Source organism: Cyrtonyx montezumae, unplaced genomic scaffold, assembly GCF_038088225.1.
Source record: "Cyrtonyx montezumae isolate F1298 unplaced genomic scaffold, pur_monq_1.0 scaffold_8, whole genome shotgun sequence".
Lineage (NCBI taxonomy): Eukaryota > Metazoa > Chordata > Aves > Galliformes > Odontophoridae > Cyrtonyx > Cyrtonyx montezumae.
The window spans coordinates 47625432-47646963 of record NW_027072089.1 but is presented as its reverse complement, the minus strand read 5'-3'; the positions used below and the strand labels follow the sequence as shown (position 1 = coordinate 47646963).

The window sequence follows — 21532 nt, the reverse complement described above, 5'->3', positions numbered from 1 at the left end:
AAAATCTTTAGTTTCTAGATGTTGTTGAAGCTCCTCTCAAGTGAATGAACTTATGAATATTTGCTGTGCACTAAGTAGTTTATTGGTCTTGGGAGAGTGAGCTGGAGAAGTGCACACCCATAGTGCACAAAAGCACCCACAGATCAGAATCAAACTATTTATTTTTCAAATATTCTTAACATCTTCTTTAGACCTATCTTTTTGCTCAGTTTAGCTTACTAGTTAGTTCCATCTTTTTGCATTTCTAAGTTGTTACTAAGTGTAGTTTAATTTTAATAGGTAAAATGTTGCTTCATACTAGCACTTAGTATTAGGAAAATGTTTGAAATGTTTTCTCCTCAAGAATTTCCACATCAACTCATGAAAATGGCAATTTATGAAAGCCTCAGAAAGTTCACATTCTAACAGAAAATTCTTATAAAACTCAAGGATATTGATTCAACTCTTGGGATATTTTATGGACATATAACCAAACGGAGGCACAAATATTTGAATATTTTTGAACATCCTACATTATTTTCATGATTTGCCAGAAGTTGGTTCTTGCATTGGTTCTACAACCTCACAAAGATTTTTTTAATACCTCCCAGTTGTGTGTGTATGCATGCACATGTATTTCTATGGAAATAATTTGTTTTCTATAACTTCCCATTACTCAGAATTTCTATTTCCTGTTGAATAAATGATAAATTTAGATTGATTTTGCACTGAGATTTTGCAGTTTTTCATGAAGAGGAATACAATTTTTCATCCTCTTAATACCTTCAGCAAATTATCTAATATAACTGAAAAGGTGAAAGACAGTTTTCAGGAGAGAGATCTCTTCTTAACAGGTAATAAAACTGTACACAGACGGTAGAGAAGGTTTGCCACAGTTGTGATACTGTTCTTACTTTCTTGGCTACAAATACAGTAGCTTCTGTTCTGTAGGTATAAAACATAGTTTTGAAAGATTTGACCATCTCCCCTTCAATCAGAGAACACCATTGCTAAGTCTGATGCTGTTACTTTTCACAGCCATGACATACCAATTAAAAGATCCTATTGTTATTTCAAACAACTCTTACTCTCAGGTCCATATATCTGCAATACACGTGTCTCAATGATATTTTGAAGTAATTACATGAATTTCAACCACTTTTAGAAGGAGACTAAGAAAAATGCATTGAAATGATAAATCTCATTCACCAAATGAAAAATGCATCTCCACTGCAATTCTAAGGAAAACTTCTCAAGAAAGGCCACTACATTGAGGCAAGGTATAACTGTCTGAAAAGTGTAATTGCCACATGTTTAGTGACACTGTAACTAGCCTTTAGTAATTAATACCAAAGAATTCCATGATATCTTCTATTACATTAACTGCAGTTCCCCTGAAATGGCACTCTATGTTGTTTTAGGAGCCAGCAGCACACAGAAGCAATGGAATGAACCAGCTGTAAATTAGGACAAGAAGCAGATAGAGAAGCGTGCAAAATGAAGAAAGGAAATCAGGTTTGCAATGCTGAGAAGCAAACAAGATGATAGCAGAACCTGTGTGATTTAACAAGTGTGCTTCTGTCAAATATGTTACTCAAGTCAGTTAAAACTTTTCCCAGGATTCTTCTAATTGTATACTGATATTTCAGATGCCTGATTTAAGTCTTGGAAGTCAATTCCCAGAAAAGCTGAGCACTTGCTACTGCAGCTGGCATCAGTGAACACTGAGCATGGAAAATGCTGTGTACTGCCTTACATGCAGAAGATCAGGCACAGGTAACTCAGACTGTTTCCAAAAGTAAGAGGTAAGTTTTGATTTTCCAGTGCCTACGTTGGCACAACTACAAACTGAAGATCCTATTATTCCATCTCATAGAAACAACTTAATATTGTGATGTGCCGAGATTAGCAGTAAAAATTCCATTAGAAAGTGAACAAGACACTTTAGAACTGATTTGTACAAAGTGAAGCATATACTAGTATGAGGCAAACCAATATTAAGGAACTATTCAAACCATCCACTATATTGAACAAGATGGGAATTCTATAGCAAAAAAGACGTTAGTAAGTAGACTAAAAAATGAACAATCAAGATATTCAAACTTCTAAGGCTGATGAGGCACAACTTTTCCCAAGTGTGGCCTTGAAAATAATTAATTTAAATATTCAATCAGTTTTCATTTGATAATCATTTTAATTTCAGCTACTATTGAGTATAATAATTTGCGTATGCAAATATTCAATACATACAAGTTCACTCTTCATCACTTCATACACCTGCAGAGAAGGAAATCTGTACGTGTATTTCTTGGCCTAGTAGTGGAAGATATATACCTGTTTTCAAGTAATCCCTCAATTTTAGAAACTTTGTTCTTATTTTTAAGTTACTATTTAAATTCCTGGCTCAAAGGGTTCTGGCAAAAATTGGTAGGTAGGTAGAAAAAATAGGTTCTTTTTTCATTGTGATAGGCTGCCCTCCAGAAGAAGGGTACTTCCAAAAATGCACAGATTATACAGTGTTTTTCCTTCTGACAATGTACTAAACAGTAACTCAAGACTTTCAGAAGACAATGACTCAGATTCATGTTCTCTGCATGTTTTTTTTTGTTTGTTTGTTTGTTTTGCAAATTCTAACTCTGGCTTCCACCTACAAACATAACATTTTCCTGTTCCTGAGGTGCATTTCCATTGCTTCGGATTCCCATCTTGTTTAGTGCCCAGTATCATATCTTATTGTTAATGTCATCTTCCATAATTTGAAGTTCCAAATAGGAATTATTTTAAGTTTCAAAATAAAAGTTTCAGGAATTGCTACAGTCCTTGCAGTAGCAATAAGACAGCACAGAGATAACGTTTTTGCTCAGAGTCATCTCATACTGACAATAACCTGTGTTATCCATAGATGTGATAAAGGAAATGTCAATAGAGGGGATACATCTGTTCATTCTAAACATTCCTTTGTTATTGTCATCACATTTACTTTTTAGTGATTATATGTCTAGAACGTAAGCTAATGAGGACATGAATTCAAAAATATACAATCAAGCCGATAATTTTATTAACTGGACATTAATTACAACAACAAAAACAAATTTGTATGATTCTGTCAAGTTCATAAGTCCTTTTGTTTGACTTCAACTTGAAATGGTATCAATGACAGTAATGGCAACTAGCTGTCAAATTATCTGATGAGGCAAGTCATAGCTCATGGACTATAGATCATGGCTGCCTTGCAGTATCATGAAAAATACATTTTTTTTTCCTGCAAAGCTTTGCACATTGGAATAGGCAAACATCCTTCTAGCTTCTCTTTGCCAAAATAGAAAATACTGGTCACAAGATAATAGCACAAATTCAATGTGTCAAGGACCTAACTTGGGCAGAAAACCTGTGGTAAGCTATCACCTTTTCAATCACAAAACCTTCTGTAATACTCCAAACTGCAATGTTCCATAAAGCATAACAGTAGGATAGGCTTGAAAAGAAGGAAAGGAAAAAAAAAAAAGGTGTGTGCGGGGGTAATAAAACATGACCTGCTTCAATGCCTTGGCATTATTAAACTATGAACATTTATGTTGTTTGCTACACCTACTCAGCAAATGTAAGACCAACCAAGTCACAATTACTTTTTTTTTTAAAGAGCTTCTATCTCTAACAATCTAACAGAGTCTAAAAAGTAAACTATTTGTTTGTCAAAAAAACATTTCCTACTTGACATCTTCTGTTGTATACAGGCTGTAGGCTACTATATAAAAGAAATAAAAGTACAAAAAGGAAATCCTGACAGCACTGAAAACAATCAGAAATGTCACTGAATGCAGCGGGATTGTGATTCCACATGTAGTTTACCTGCACTTCAGATTAGCAATGTGAATCTAGAAAAAAATGACAGGTATTGGAAAATTATTTGGAGCAAGTTATCTCATGATATTTGCACATGCCAATTCCAAACTACAATAGTAATAGAGCCACGACTTGCATGGCAGGAATGCTGAGAAGTCCCTGACAAAATCAAGGGCTCCTTCTGTCATCACACAATTGTTTTTATTTATCTGTTATGGTTTTCCCAAAGAGTTTTTGAATTTAAGGAAACCAAGTAACAAAAGTATGGTGAAAAGTGCTTCATATTATTAGCGAACAAACTCAAGTGTATCAAAGAGACTCTTATTTGCAGTAACACTAAAACCTGAGTCCAGGACCAATAATTCTACAGAACAATGCTCATTTTATTCTGGCTTTTGTGTACATAAGGACCTCTGTTACTAAGATTCTTTTTAACTGAATATTGGTTCCCCTATTACCAGCAATCAAAAGATATATAATGTATATTTAAACAGTCACAAAACACAGAAGACACCATTTTCTGACAGCTATTACAGGTAGCTTCACAGTACTTTTGGTCCTGTGGCAGTGTCATGAGATGTCATGAGCAGGCTTATTAAAAATTCCTCAGTATCACACCATGAAAACAGATGTTTTCAAATGACAGATGAAGAATTCCAGGTCTGGGGATCTTTTTCACTAAAACACAGCCAGTTTCACTTGAAAGTGTATCTCGTAGCCTTGATTTGCAGTATTCCACACACTGAGCTATCTGACCACTCTAAGCACACATCTGTGGAAACTGGCAAACAAGCACAAAAAAAAAAATCTAAGCAAGCCAGGAGATCCTGATAACTTTTGAACTGTACTTACACAGGGGTACACCTGGAATCTGCACAATCTTGGACAGGTTACTAGAGGGAGCTATAGCTATATGGGCAGGCTAAATAAACACTGGAGCCATGGGGATATGAAATTATTTGAAAAGTAGTTGGCAGACTGTCACTACTTTTTTATCCTTCAAATGGAGAAAAAATTCTTCTAGTAACCATATATAAGCAAGGAATTGCTTAACTAAGTTCAGCAAAGGTACCTGGAATCACCACAGTTCCTGAGAAGAATTATTTTATAAAAATAAAATCTAAAAGGAAATTGAATTACTAAAATAAAGAAATGGTATTCCAGCCTTATGAAGAATTTATTCATCAATTAAATTCCATGAAAAAAAAAAAAAACTAAAGAGGAAATGACACTCCTATGAGACTTAGGGAAAAACTGAATGGAATCTGAATTTTCTTCTAATAAATTCTACCTTCAATTTTACACAATAACATTATGAAAAAGTTCAAAGGCTCAGGAAAGGTTATCACTGACAAAATAACAACCTATTATTTTCCCATATGTGCTAAACTCTTTTCATGACTGGAAAATCATGCTTTCAAAAGAGCTCAGCGGTTTAGGGAAGACAGAAGTCTAATTTAACAATTCAACACTATAATATGGTCTTTAAAGGGCTAGAAGGTTAGAGAAAACGTCAGTTGTATCAACACAGGGGTTGAAAATACCCATGCAAAACCAAATAAAAACACAGATTTCCACTGCCTCTTCACTGGGCTCTTACTGTATAGACTTAACAGTTCATTATGCATATGCAGATAAATACATAGTTTTGCTTTTCAAGTGGATTTACTTGTGTGCTACTTTTCCTGTAACTACCAAGCTTTTTAACCTGCCCCACATATCTGAATTATTTCCAAACTGCTTGATGAAATTTTGTACTAAGTGCCAGGTGAAAAGCAAGCTGTACTGAAAAAACTGAAATTGATTAAATGGCCAAAAAATTGAGAAGTTCATATCAATGTCCCACCCATACTGCTTCAATTTCTCCCACCCCTCCCTCTCCACACACTACAGTTCTTGTCCTTACAGACAGTATCTCAGTTCTAACTGTTTTTTCACACATGGAGTGCATACAGAACTTAAGGTATATCCCCAATCCTAAATCTAAACACAAACTACTGTTTGCAGTAGAGAACAGACATTGCTGGAATGACAGCAGAAAGACAGCAGTTAGATTTGCAGCCCGTTACTAAGAGAGATTAAGGAAGATGCATCTTTTTGACACAAGAATAAGGACAGCCTTTAAATCAAGAGCTGACACCTACCTAGAAGTTACATTACTGAATAATAAAAAATTAGACTCAATGAATACAGGTAAGATTATTTGGCACTGTAAAGCAGGTCAGATTTGACTGCCATACTGGTCTTCTCTAAATTCGAAAAGAAAGTGGAATTTTAGTGGAAAATACTATCTTAACAGATAGAGAGGCAAGCCAAGAATATCACATATAATGCTGCAGTTAGAGTAGACATTAGGACAAAGTGACATGGCCTTCCTTAGAGATGCTGCATTTATTCATGATCTCCACAGGTAACAAAAGCAGTACCAGTTTCTACATGATGATACCTAATACATAGTAGTTCAAAGGTACTATAAAATTTATCATTAATCAAATAGACAGCACTATCATTTTTCATACGTTTTACACTTCTTACAGAGTGAAGAACTCCCCTTCCTCTAGATCTTACCATATTAGGAAATAAATAAATTACCTGTAACCAAAGTCTGTCACTTGGACTGAATTTACCATTGGCAGTGCATTGAAAAGTAGCAAATTGTCCTGCATTGACTTCCACACTCTGAAGACGCAAGAAATGGGGAGTTTTTGCTGTTGGAAGAAGAAAAGGGATTGAAATTAAGCAACACAGATGCAATGCTTATGATTAACACATGGAATATTTCTAATGGTCTCGCTTTAACAGGTTCAAACCACTAAAGACACATTATATTTTAGGTTGTTTTAATTTTAGTCTTTTATTCTTCTGTGTCTGGGAAAAAGCAAGAGTGATGGGTGCTATTTAATTATTTCTGCAGTAAATCATCTTAGCTCAGCGTCCCTTTTGCAATAACAATCTGTATTAATGAAGATTATATTGAAAACAAATTGATGTTCTGAATAAAAATTTATTAGATTGACTACTGACTAGACAAAACAGAAAGAAGTTGAGAGATGTTGTCAGGGAAACAGGTTTTCCTTTTAACCAGATGTAGTTAGAGGAGATGCTTTAGAATTGTAGCATGAAACAGCTAAAATGCTAACATAACGCTTCTCACCATCTACAGCTGTGTTCTTTAAATAAACATAATTTCAACAGCACTGAAGAAAAGCAGAACACAAGGCATTCTCCATACGGATGCTTATTTTTCATTTAGAAAGAGAAAACACTCCTAAGCAAAAATGAAAGCAATACAGCTGCATTTTACTTAACAAATGAAAGATATGCGAATGAGCCCCATGTCCACTGCAGAAGGAAAGACAGCACATGTATTTCTGTTTCACTAGGAAGAACCAAAAATGTGACACAGAAAAAAAACAGAAATCTGATACAGAAACTCACCCTTGAGAATGCAATGTTGCCCAGCAATTCAAATCCTACTGCAGTCAAGGAGAATTTTTGCTCTATCTATACTAGCAGATAAGCCAGGCTCCAAACATCGCTTTCAGTCATGGAACAGCTAACATTAGAATAAACTATAAAACTAAGCATACGTCTTCTAGCTGAGCATCACAACAATTTAAAATGTTGATGACATTCTCTTAGAAGAGCTTATCACTAGGATAAATTACAGATTTCAGACATATACAAATAACCGGCAACCAGAATTCAAGGAAACAAATTATTTAACAACCAGCATAAGATAGTATAAGAAGCAGAAGATAGAATAAAATAGCCCGAGTTAATATCTAATTACAGGAAGAAATGTTTTCATGACAGCTGTCCTTTTGGCAAGTTTACTAGACATAGCATTTCTCTCTTTTTTTTAACATTTCCCAATGGAATCAGGACAGACAGACTCCATTCTTCACCTATCAAATTATTACTGATTGACTATTCAGTAAAATTCTCAGGAAATTTTTCAGTCATTTTTTTTTTAACATCTGATTTTACCTTTTTACCATACTTGTTTTCTCCTCAGTCTTCCAAAACTCTGTTAAAATAGCCTTTCTGAATTACGTGGTATGGCCCAAGTAGAAAAAGGTTTTAGAATTTTTAAATACACACACACAAACCAACAAACCAACCACTGAACACATGCCTTTCATGCAGTCTTCACTTCCATTTGGCCTTTGCTCACGCTACCCAGACAACTGCCTAGTTTGTGCCTCATGGTTTCATGGTGTTTTTCTCATTTCTCTTTTTGTTAAAAGTTAATCATTTTGAAAGTATTTTCTCTATCAATATACAGGAAGAAAAGTCATAGAATCTTGCAAGGCTTTATACACAAAACAGTTTATTCCCAATTATCTTTATTTTTCTGTTTTCTTGTAGACAATGTAACTGGTTTGATGTTTTAATTTCTAACATTTCAGTTACTTCATTGAAGAACTGTTTCGTTAAAGTTTCTACATTTCAACACTGCAGAATTAGAACTCTACGCATTATGAGATATAACTCAGTACTTCCAGGTTTTGAGAACAAATGTACAGATCAAACCTCTCAAAAACTCCGTAAGAAAAATTACTATGCTGATAAAGTGCTGCTCTATACTTCACTAGTCAAACCCAAAATATAAATTCAGAATGCAGAAGTGCAAATACTGCCTAACAGCACAAGAGCCTGCTGTGTTTATTAGAACTAAGTGATTCAGAAATAATAGCTGCTGATTCTGCATAACTGTCTCCATATTTGAAGAAATGTCTGTGTCTTTTTGCCACTAACACTAAAACGATATTTATGAGGTGTTCTAGTATTAACTGATGAACCACTTGTTATTTTAAATTGCAGCTCATACTTACAAATCACAAAGAATGCATACAAGTACAATATGTAATAAAATGAGAATGAACAATTACACAGAATTTGGCATCTTCTTCCTCACTCAGTCATTCGGTCAGTGAGACTACAACCTACAATTCATTGTATGACCTTAATATGTATTACTTAACAAAGAGCAAATATGTGAAATGATTGTTTTTATAAGTGGTCTGTTAAAGGCACCTGGATTACTATATTCAACTTTTAATTCACAAGTTTTACTTTAACATCACTCTTAAAAGAACTTAGGGGAGCTAGGAATTGCATACTCTTAGCAGTTACAGAACTGTAGGGGTTGGAAGGGACCTCTGGAGATCACTTTTTCCAACAGTCCTGTTAAAGCAGGCTCCATACAGTTGGTTACACAGGAAAGTGTCCAGGTGAGTTTTAATATCTCCAGAGAAAGATACTCCAGAACAACTCTGGGCAGCCTATTCCAATGTTCTGTCACCCTCAAAGGAAGGATTTTTTTTCTCACATTCATACGGAACTCTTTAACTTCAAGCTTGTGCCCATTACCCTTTGGTCTGTCACTGGGCACCACTGAAAGATCCTTTGACTTCTGTCCTTTAAATATTTATATGCAGTCTCCACTAGGTCTCTCAGCTTCTCCTCATAAGATAAATGCTTCAAGCCCCTAGTGATCTTTGCAACTCCCCATTGGACTTGCTCTAGAAGTTGTCTGTCTTTCTTTAACTGAGGAGCCCAGAACTGGACACTACTCCATATGAGTGAGACCTCACCAGGGCAGAGTAGAATGGGAGGACAACTTCCCTGGACTTGCTGGCCATGTCTGTTTTTGTTTTTTTTTTTAATGTAACCTAGGACACTGTCCACCAGGACACCCAGGTCTTTTTTTGCAGAGCTCCCTTCTAGCAGATTAGTGCCTTATCCCAATGGGATAAGGAAGCATATTAGAAAATAAGTCAGTAAAAAAAAGTTGAACAATTTAGCCATGAATGTGAACTTGCTACCTGGGAATATACACCCTAAATGATCTTGTTTAGCAAAGCCACAGCGCTCAACTAGCTGAGTTTTCTACCTTCTAAAAATTGGAAAAATGGTCATGTCATCAGTTCAGCTCTTATGTTGTCCATCTCTCTCATTAATGCCTCAGCTTATAGCTGCACTTAACTTCTGATGCTGACAGAAAAACATTTAACAAGTCTTTATTATTTTTGTTCTGAAGGAACTGTCAGATGACACAGGTTCATGCTGCGCAGGAATGGTATAAAAATATATATCTCCTAAGCTAGTAAGGTGCAGGGCTCAAATGCTAGCAACATTTTGTACATACTCAGCCTATTTTTATAACATCGACATTGTTTTCCGACAATGTCCGATTTTCACTATCTTTTGCTTAACATTTACTGAAGGATAGTAGCACATATATTTTACAAGAGTTAAAGACTAAAATAGTATGTGGATACTTACTACATGGATGTCCTAAAACTTTTACTTCATCAATGGCCACATACCCAGGGTGACCTGAAGTGGCCACTTCAAAAACAACCTGAGGAGTGAAAAGAGAATTTCTGTTAGCAGCTTTATAAAAGGGGAAATATACAAATATTTTGTTATGGAGAAAGATGTCAACTGTTTCAACATTTGAGAGCTCTTTGTAAATGAACACCAATCAAAGAAACTTCAAAATGAGGTATTAAAAAGAGCCAGAACACAAAATGCATTTTTCATGTTACAGAAATTTACTAGAATGATTTTACTAGAATGATTATCTAAGGCTTACAATGAGAAATACTCCCCCTAGTATTTGGTGTGCCAAAATAGTTACCTAATACTGTTCTTAAGTATTAAAATTAATAATTTAATTTTAATTTCATTTGTGGAACACAGTCCTACTTTTACCAAACAAATGACCACTCTTCAGAATAGAGTGCTCTACACAGTATCAGATACAAATGGATCCATTTTTAAGAATGCATTTTCTATTCTCTTAATCTTCCATCACATATAGTGAATTAAGAAAAGCAGTTCCATATGCCACTGTTTGTTCAGTGGCTATAAATAGGTCACAAAATAAATGGAGTGTTCTCATTATTTGAATTAAGCGCACTCAGAAGTAAACATCTTCAAACTTTGGCAACCTTACTTTTTAACAGTCCAAGATTGTTTATATGTAATAGGAGAAAATACGTTAGCAGTAATGTAGAATAAAATAACATTAGCAGGTACATTTCCAAAGCAATGGAGAAGAAGCTTAAGCTAAAAAACAGCTTGTGAATAATTTGAAATTTAGGAATGACTTTTCACACATGCTACACTTTATCTTAGAATAGATGCAAAAGGACACTACATACTATTTGCAGCAATTATTTCAGTAGAAAGAGCATGATACCAAACACAAGCATATCATAAGGATAACATACAGCCCCATAACATTATATCAAAGTTATCCATTGTTGAATAAATACTGGTGGTAGAAGACCAATATTGATTTTGACAGACTTTGAGAAAAGCAAATTCTTTTCTACCTCTTACCATTTTTCATCTGTCTCATTTTTCCATCAGTGGTCACCAATCCTACTCTTTTGTCCCAGATATCACAGTATTCTTCTTAAATTCTGTCTCTTTCTCCACAATATCAGTGGAGTAAAATTGCCATAAATACGCCTCTATCTCCACACAGCTGACAAGAAAAATATCTAATTTTCATTCTATTTCTGTCTCCTGTCCTCACAACAATTTCAACCTGCAGAGCTAATATTGCCTCCAAGTGAACCTGACAATAAGAGGGATGCATGAGATGGCCATGAAGAAAGTCCAAAATCCACCAAACAATTTTTGCAGAAACAAGCTCTGCTAGACAAAGATTGCTCAACCACAAACCCCAGTTTGTGGTCTTCTGAATGCCTGAAAGCACTCTGGTGGCACCCATAGCCAACACTGCCCACTGCAACAAAGTAGTCAGGTTACATATATTGTTCCTTGCATTCAGCAGAGCATCTAGACCAAGACTGCTCAAAATTTCAAAGCATCTCTTTTCTACAAAGAATATTCTTTTGGTGGAACTGATCTTAGGAACTACCCTGAGAAGTATGAATACACAGCTCTTAAAAGAATAACTTCCATTAAAAAAAAAAAAAAAAAAAAAAAAAAAAACTGAAGCAGCTTTTCAAATGATGATCTCTACTATCCTGATCTTATCAGCATTTAAATGGAAATATAAAGAAAGTGATAACTTGCACAAAGAAACTACGAGTTTCAACTGCAGTGCAAGACTGAAAAAGAAAATAGAAAAAGGAGGAGACTGCTTCATTTCTTGGGGATCTACCAAGACTACTTACAACAGAGTAGGTCTGAAAGACTGTAGGGCACGAAAATTATTGCACAGTGCTGGAAAGTAAAGACAAGGATGTTACAACATGGCAGTGAAGAACACGGAGAAGACAGTTTGGTCTCAGAAATAGTAGAAAAGTTCCTGGGGAAATATGATGCCACTAGGAAAGTCACTGAGCAAACTTAATCCAAGTGTGGAGGTAAAGAACAGCCTGAAAAATCCAATTTCTCTGATTTCTCTCCTATATTCTCTAGTTCCTTTGAGTTTCAACTGTTAAGAAGAAAAAAACAAATACTCTAAGTCCTATTTTTATTGAAATTGATCTCACAAGTTTCTTTAAAGTTTATTTTTGGGAACTCACTGTAAGGAGATCTACACAAAACCACATGAAAGGTCTACTTGTCCATGATCCCATCAATGCAGAGAGGAAATTTTCTTCAGACTCTTCATTTTCAGATATGCTAAAACGTATGAAAGTATTGGAGATATCTGCATATGCACAACTGTGAAGAAGCCAGCCAAATCATTAAGTTTTATGCTAAAATTATTACTGGCATATAATGGGAATTTAATTCATTTCCAAAAACGGTTGCATAAGAGTCTTTTACAAGGAGCGGTCTGACTTCCAACAAAATCAAATATCTAAGTAGAAGATTTCAAAATAATTTCTGTAATCCATAACTGGAGAGCTTAGCCACAGATTCTCCATTAGGTATTCATATAATACTTCCTTATCACAATATATTCTCAGACAAGTATAGACCCTGACCATAAACCAGTTCCTTCAGTTTACTGGCAGAAAATAGAACCTTGATATAACTAGATAGGATATGCTTACAGCAACAGAGAAAGATTCAAGGAGTGATCTAAAATATTCTAGTTTCTCTAGACAATATACGAAAAAATATCATTGTCACAAATAAGCCAAGCAATGTATCAAGAAACTGTCAGCTGAACATGCTATGAAATCATAATTGTTGTCACTTAGGACAGCAAGTTCCAAAGAAAAGTAATACAGGTTGAAATTCAGTTGGTTTAATCAGGTGTCTATTAAATGCAATAGCCAAGCTGATATCAAATTACCTCATCATGTATTTTAGTCTTTCTTTGACAGAGAAGACACATTTATTAGTAAATGGAAAGGGACAGCATAGCCAGCAGTGATATACTATAGCCAAAAAGACATCACTGATGTGACTTTTCCTTCATATATTCAAGAACATGACACACACTGGAAGTACAGTAATATAATTTCCTGTCTGCTCATAGGATGTGAAATACTATCAACTTCTCTATCAAAATCCAGTATTGTTTCATTAAAACAGCTAAATTTGGATTATAAACCATGGTATTTGCTTAAGTGAGCATGGTCCCTCTTACAGTAAAAAAAACAATTTGATTCTACAGATGACATGGGTCTGCAAATCCTTGTAAAGTATACTGTGTACTGCATGGGAGTGCTCAGGACTGGACCTAGAAACACTCCTAGTAACTCATTTTTCCTCTAACAAGCTGATAGGGCTGTCAGGATGTGATGATCTTAGAGGTCTTTTCCAACCTAAATGATTTTATGATTATTCACAGGTCTGGATCAGTTTTCCTTATTATTTTGCTTAGAAATAAAACCTCACATCTTATTTCATGCCAAACATTCTCCAATATTTTACATTTGAAAAGCTGTGTGTTCTGTACAGTTTCACATCTCCACCTCAGAAGCCTAACTTTGCATTTCCTCCCAGCTGACACAACACCTGCGGGTAGTATGACAGACTCCAGTCAAAACAAAGGCGACATCCAAGCAACCACAGGCTGGGCAGTCCTTTGATTTGTTAGCCTTATTATTCCATCATCTTATCAGGCAGGAAACAACTGGTTAAAACACTAAATTCATCTGCTCAGGAAGAGCTGAGCTGATGCTGGCCTGGGAGCTGCCCTGACTCCTGGGCTTGCCAAGCAGGAAGCAGGGAAGTGGCCTAACGCTGCACGTCCCAGAGCCTCCCTGCTCCACTGAAGGGCAAAATTAGCTTCTCATTCCTGCTGCTTCCCCTTTCTGTGCAGGAACAAAGGAAGGGGGGGCTGCTCACCAACCTAAATGCTTACTGCAGAAAATGTGCTGCCCGCGATAACTTCTCTGCTCCCCCAAACAATAGGAATAAATAGTTTTTTGTTGCCACACAACCTCGCTCTGTAAATTCCTGCCTTTGTTGTTGCAAAATCACAATGCTTTTAGTTGAAAGGTGGGTTGTACCTAATGTAAATACTCTCTACTTCACATGACTTAAAAATAGCACTTTGAAAAAAAAAAAAAAAAAAAACAAAACCTAGACAGAAAAAGGAGTACTGGGAAAGCTCCTTAACATCAGATTTCTTTTTTGCTCCCCAAGAACTGGGCCAAGATTCCTCCAGCATGCATCCCATCCTGCTGACAGCATTTGCTGCTTTCTCTTCACTGTCTGCTGCGTTTTACCCCCAGCTCCTCCTTTCCTTAGTCATAACAGACACCAGTGGTCATACAATGGTGCTGGGAAGTGGAAAAGTCTTACATATCTGCAGGTTGAGCACTTCTCCCCTTTGGGGCCTGTCCTAGGACTGCCCCCATTCTTACTGTCTCTTCAAAGCCACATTAAGGGACATTTCTGACTTCATCCTTCACAGATCTCACAAAAAGCCTGTCAGAGCTTATTGGGCTTTTAGCAGCACTGCCGCACCTAGAACATGGTTAGGTCTCATAGGTTAGGAATTTATTGCATGCTGTGCGTGTCTCCTTCTATCACTCCTCCACACCTACTGTCCAACACTCAGAAGAGCACTTCAGCACATTACACAACACTGAGGTTGGGCTGCCAACCTGAGAGTCCAAAGAAACCTCTTCAAGGTGAACAGCACTGAAAACTGAGCTCCAAACTGTCAGGCTTACTACATCATGCTCTTCTTGCTTTGTTTTAAAATCAGATGTGGTTGAACATTATTACCCTGTTGAAGACACAGCTTTCTTGTTTAGGAACAAAGGATGGGAGAAAACATTGGACCCACAATTTACTGCAAACAAGAACACATCTGCTTACACTTGGACATTCATATATTGTTGATTTTTTTTAATTTAGATAGGTGGCCTACCCTCACACATCTTTCTAAAATCATTGCACTCCTAAATCACACAACTCAGTGAAGAAGATTTTTGACCAGTAGCCATTCAATAGGCAATATGCATTTCCAAGTTTGAGTTCAAAGTGCAGTTCAAGAACCATAAGCATGCATTTTAATGCAGAGCATGCCAGATGTGAGAACCTGAGCATGATCTTCACTGTGCAAGAGTTCCACTTTATGTCCTAGCTGGTAACTGAGGTACACTGCATGAAATAGCCCTTCATACAACAGGTTCTGAAGGAAAAAAAAGTCTAAGTCCAGTTTTGAAAAAGCAAGTTCGATCTACTGCTTTATTCCCTAAACTCCCAATTTAAAGGGGAAAGTGACAGACTGGAAAAGGGTAAATCTCATCTTAATGTGAAGTGGTACCATGTAACTCCACTGTGTCTTCACTGAGAAAAAAATCAGAAATTACCACCAGCTGCTTACCCATTTATTCATGCCAGCTTCAGAGGAAATTATATTTCAAGAAGGCACACAAGCAGACAGAGCAGCATACTCCAATGGAAATTATTTTTAATCCTTTCACTTCCAATTTTGGATTTAAAAAAACTGCAGTATTTGCTGTTGGTTTGTTTTTGTTCTTTTTTTAAATCAAGATTTGTTTCAGCTCAGTGCTGCCATGACTGACTCCAAGAAAATTACAAAGGAAATAATTCAAAATATAAAAAGTGACAGGGGGTAGTATGTAACTTGCAACAATGCTGTGCCAAATTGCTTGCAGGGATAGCAATTGTAAACAAAAGCTTCACATCACAACCTACTCAGTAGTAGTATTTCGCATACAGTAAAGTTTTAAAACTGGAAACATTTCAGCAATGTAAAATAGATTTCAAATACTAAAAACTTGTCTGAGAACTATTAAGTAACCTGGGAAAAATGAGAAAGCAATCCCCAAATCAACATTTATTTCTTTTACTACAGAATCCAAACCAGGAAAAAACATCAAAACATTAAAGGAAACAAAAGCATCCCCTCCTCTCCTCATTAGAAGAGAAGCCTTTTCAGCATTTACTTGTATCTCAAAGCATCAATTTTGAAGCTTCTCAATCTACAGAGGCTGACAGACCTAAAATCGAAATCACCACTTCTCAGAGACATCTACATCGCATTTAATTCTCCCCCCCCACCCTGCGTACTCCTCCCCCCTCCCATCTTTTTAAGTACAGAGGAGGGTGAAAATAATCATGTGGAGCCTTGTTTTGTTTGCAGGCGATCTCCAATGGCATGATAAACTCCTTCTTTAATTCCAAAATAATGCTGAAATACCTAAGCTACTTTGAAACGAGTAATTCAGAAACCAGGAGCCACAGCAGAAAAGAACAAGCTGTGCTGATTATCTTTGACTCTCAGAAGGTGTTTGGCAGCTTGAACCTGTGTTACTGCAACTATACCGTAATCAGTAGCTGGAATGCAGTGTAGACATACCCTGAAGTCAAAGGCAGATGTTAAGCAGGAGCACTTTGAAGACCATTAATTATAGAATTAAATGTGTCTTAATCAACAGAATACTTCACAATTTAAGTTTAAATATGTAGTAATTAGACTACAATTAGTGTTGTTACATGCAGGTTATCATAGTGATTTGTATACGTCGCACAGCCTTCATATGTGGTGAAACCTATATAAATAATTAACTAGTAAGAAGTGTATGCTGAGAGAAATTAATTACTTTGTTCTGAGACTGTAGTTTTAAAGAGTCAATTCTAAATGGAAACTCAACGTGAAAGGTATTAGGCAGCTTGGATAATCAGTGCTACAATAATAAAACACTTAACTATTAAATCTTTTGAATGCTTTGCATGTATGTTAATATGTGGTTTAAACAAATAAATCTTTAGACGTCAGATTAAAATTCACTCCATGCTACAGAATCTAATTTTTATTCAGCTACCATTAGTGGGAGTTATTTTGCCTACATTCTTCATGAATCAGTAGCGAAACAGACTAACACCACTGTTTTCATGCATCCCGGGTTATATAAATATTACAACTTTGTTAAGTTATCGTACAATTTGTCTGTAGTACATCTTGCCTTCATCTGCAGCTAAACTCCTTGTAGGGTATCCTATTAACAGAATGGAATTACAGTGCATTCACAGATATGCAGATGCCTACGTGAATATGCAACCTAAAACACAAAAAAGCAAATCAGAAAAAAGCAAATCAGACCACTTCATCTGCTAAAGTTAAGCCTTTTCCTGAACTCTCCTTTCAGGAAACCACCAGCCTTCATGCATGAAAAGCTAAAAATGCCCCTGTCGTTCCTTAAATAATATTATCAGAAGACTTCTCATTTGTTCAGTAACGTCACCCAGTCTCTGATAAATTCTGAGAGACAGTTCTGTAGCTTTTGGATTTTATGTGAAAAACACATGGGTTTGTGACAAAAGCACTAGGATTTTTTTAATCAAAACAGGAGGAGCTTACAAACAGAACTGTTGCTAGACACCTCACAGGTGGGTCCTCTGCTTCCTCCCACCACATATTAAAGCTATCAGAGCTCTCACTTAGCTTCAATGCATGTTCTCACAAGATCCACGTATAGCCTCTCTCCACCTCCATCCCCCTCTCCCAGCTGCTTGCAGCTAACTTCTTGCCCATTACCCAGAATAGACTCCATGAAAAGGAAAGAGCCTGCAAACAGATTAAAATAGCTCAGAAGAGCAAGTGTAGGACACTGCACCCTGGATGGGGCAAGCCTAGATGTATGTACAGATGGGATGAGAAGCTGGAAAGGGATGTGGAGGTTATGTCTAACATGCAAGTTGAGCATGTGTCAGCAGTGTGCCCTGGCAGCCAGAAGGGCCACTGCCACTAGGGGAGGGCTGGGCTTGTCCTGCTCTGCTATGCACTGTTTGGCCTCACCTCCAGTACTGTGTGCACTTTTGACTCCACAAAATAAGAATGGCATAAAACTATGACAGAGTGTCCAAAGGAGGGCTACAAAGATTGTGAAAGGTCTAGAGAATAACATGTTTGATGAGTGTCTGAGGTCCCTGGGTTTGATGAGTGCAGAGCACAGGAGCTGAAAAATGTCACCCCAGGGGACCAACCACACTTCAAGTCAAGATGATAGGAGCCCGGGCAATAGCTTTGGTCTGCTCTTATTAAGGCAAATTACTTCTTATGTAGACATAGGGGGTATTTTCACAGGAAGAAGAAAAACTGTTGAACTACTATATGACAGCAAATAACTATATATGTAAACTTCCATACAGAAAAGCAGCACTTTAATAAACTGGCAAGTGAGATTCTCACTAAATCTTTAAAATGTAATCAGAAGTGCATTCCTTTGGTAGCCACTGTTCCATTTATGACTGTATTTGCCAACAAGTATTTACATCAAACCTAAAGACTCTAATAATGCAGTAAAATCTATTGACATTCAATTCCAGCACCCTTAATGAATTGAACGAATTACTGAATTTATTATTGGGAAATTAAAGTGATTGCCCGGAATCAGCAGAAAAAATCCTTAATTGTTTCAACGTGATTATTTCATCCACATTTGTTGTGGTTTAACCCAGCAGGTGGCTAAGCACCACTTGGTTGTTCACTTACTTCTCCCACTTCCCACTGGGCTAGGGGAGGGGATCAGAACAAAAAAACCAACAAAGTAGAACTCGCAGGTTGAGATAAAATTATTTACTAAAATAGAGAAAAGGAAAATGATAATAATTATAACAAATATGTAAATATATAAATGTATATAACAAGTGATGCACAAGTAATTGCTCACCACCCCAAGTTGATGCCCAGCTAGCCCCTGAGCAGTAGAAGAGAGTAAGATGAACTCCCACCCTCTTCAAAACTGATTCCAAACAATGTCATACAGTATGGAACATCCCTGTGGCCAGTTTAAGGCAGCTGTCATAATTCTGTTCCCTCCCAGCTCCTTGGGCCCTTCGCTACGAATGGCTTTGGCTCTGTACAACACTACTGCGCAGCAACTGTAAACACTGGTACGTTATCAACATTGTTTTTCACCTAGAATCAAAACATAGCATCATAACAGACACTCTGAAGAAAACAATTCTGTCCAAGCTGAAAATAAGGCAATATTCATGCCTTGCTCCATACCAATTACATCATGCTTAAGTCCCACAATTTCTTTACCACTTAACTGATTACCACCACTTACCTTGCTTTTTGTTATATGTACACACACACACACACTTATTATTTCTCTAGTCTATGGGCCATTCATGTAAACTGTCCATGATATTCATTTAGTTCACAACACTGGGCCCACATCTATCATACACATGAAGCGTGTGTATATATACACGCATCTCATATGTTTGTATAAATATATGTAAACATTTAAACATAGCTATATATATGTAAAAACACTTGGCATCATCTGCAAAAATGTAATTAAGATAAAGATCAACAAAGCATACATATTTTGATTTTGAAGTCAGAATGATAATTTAGTGTCAGCTGCTGACTACAAGAAACAAACTTTCATAAGAAATAAAACATACCTGATAAAAATTGGGCCAGAAAGTGCTAATTGCCAGTTCTGCTCTGTTCCAAGTACCAGTAGTAGATGTGTTCCAGACTGGGTTGCCAATAGGTCCATCATTAACTTTCACATACACATTCAAAGTGCCAGGGCTAGATCCACTCTTGCTTGAAATATAATAGTGGAAATCAATACAATGTGTATCATTTTCTTTTAGATGGGGCATCAGGAGGTGAGCTTTCTGTCCTGCGTATCTCCCCGATGTATTCACCAACATGAAAGAACCTGCAAAACAAAGTTACTGTTTCAATTTCTCATTATTTTACTTTCCTTTTCCTGTTACAGTAATACATAATTAAGAAATCATTAAAAAGTAATTATTTTAATTTGCTTCTATTAATATCTCTATGAACTGTATTTAATCTCAAATTGCTTTCAAGAATCTTATTTTCAAAGCTAGTAAGTACTAGAATCCTTATTTTACATGTGCAGAAAGAAAGAAAACCAACACAGAAAAAACTACACTGCCCTAAATCTACAGATATTAGAAGAGAATCAATCATAGGTGGAAACTCTCCTAGCACTTCTATATGCTTAGTCTCATTGAAATCAAGGACACACACAGCATCCCAGCATCTGTGCCCATATCTAGAATGGCTGCAGTTTAAAATGCTCCTGATTCCTTAGGTTCACTTCAGCTTATCAGCAGCTGCTGCTTTTACTGATTAAGTGAGGTCTACTTGATTGTCTCCTGGCTTCAAGAGCTTAGAAAAGAAGAAAGGAAAACAGCCAGCAAATTGTTACGTTCTATGGGGGGGGAAAAAAAAAGAGAGGAGAAGGTGTAATGTTACAGTATTATCCCAACTTCAAAAGCAAAAAGAAATGTAAAGGCACAGTCCACATAAAGTTACACTCAAACAACCTTCACGTGATCATCTAGTCAATTTATGGGCACTTTTCCAGTACCTATTAATGTGTTTTATTGAAATACATCTTCAAAATCATCAATTTACACAACAGATATGCAACTAAAAAAGTAAAATGATTTGCAAGACATTCATATTTTCATGATGAACAAATCCGAGGCCAAGAGAAATAATTCAACTAATGCATATACCATGATACCGTAGAAGGAAATAAAATTCAACATGTCTACTTTTCATCGAATACAATTAAAATATCAATAAAAAGGTATTTCAAATCCTGCATTTTTTTTTCATAAAAGTCAAAGGAAAACAGATATGTTTAGGTGCACAGAAAAATGCTTCATTACGTAATTTTGTAAAAACACAAACATTTCTCAGACAGTTACTAAAAAAACAACTTTTGTTTTTTTCAGTTTGATGGGAATTGATGAGCATGAATTTCAATCAGATGCAAACTCCTATGTCACTTCTGGAAAAGTACTGCAAGTGTCTGGAGAACCTCAGTCCAGACTGTACCTTTATCTTAAAAAGATTTAATTATTCAATAATACAGTTTTCAGCTACTCTAAATTATTTATCAAGTATAACTTCTAATTAATTTTCAATCAAGTCAAATAATTGAGTAACTTAAGTTGATAAAAACTGAAATGAAATGTGATACAAAGGACTCTGAATGTTTTAGTACCTGAGTGGTAAAATTGCAAACTGGGACAGATGCGTATGCATTAGTAATGTAAGACAATGTCATTAACATGCCCCTCCAATTAAAAACTCGTACTAAACTTAAAATCCATTTCAAATTTCAACATACCTAATACTGATCTTTCACACGCTACTAAGAATTTGATTTTTATTTTTAATTTAGCAGAAAGAAAGTCAAGGGAAGAATCCTTCCCTTGTTTTCATGCATGCAGAAGAAACTAACCAAGTTAGCACTCTTCAGTCTTTCCAATACTTTCCTTTAGTACAACGGTTCCTAAGATGTTCATGGTTTTGAGCTGATCAAAGTAT

At 36.2% G+C, this 21532-nt stretch overlaps 1 protein-coding gene across 8 annotated transcripts in view; it reads right to left on the bottom strand.

Moving 5' to 3' along the window:
• The window catches only part of PTPRM (protein tyrosine phosphatase receptor type M), a 449220-nt gene that overhangs the window by 292190 nt on the left and 135498 nt on the right, over positions 1–21532 (bottom strand). For all 8 annotated transcript variants that reach the window (XM_065752038.1, XM_065752030.1, XM_065752031.1 and 5 more), the window contains exons 3-5: positions 19615–19880; positions 10114–10192; positions 6415–6530 (exon numbers count right to left, since the gene is read on the bottom strand). In XM_065752038.1, coding sequence (XP_065608110.1) covers positions 6415–6530; positions 10114–10192; positions 19615–19880 — 461 coding nt within the window. The remainder of the gene's footprint in view (positions 1–6414; positions 6531–10113; positions 10193–19614; positions 19881–21532) is intronic.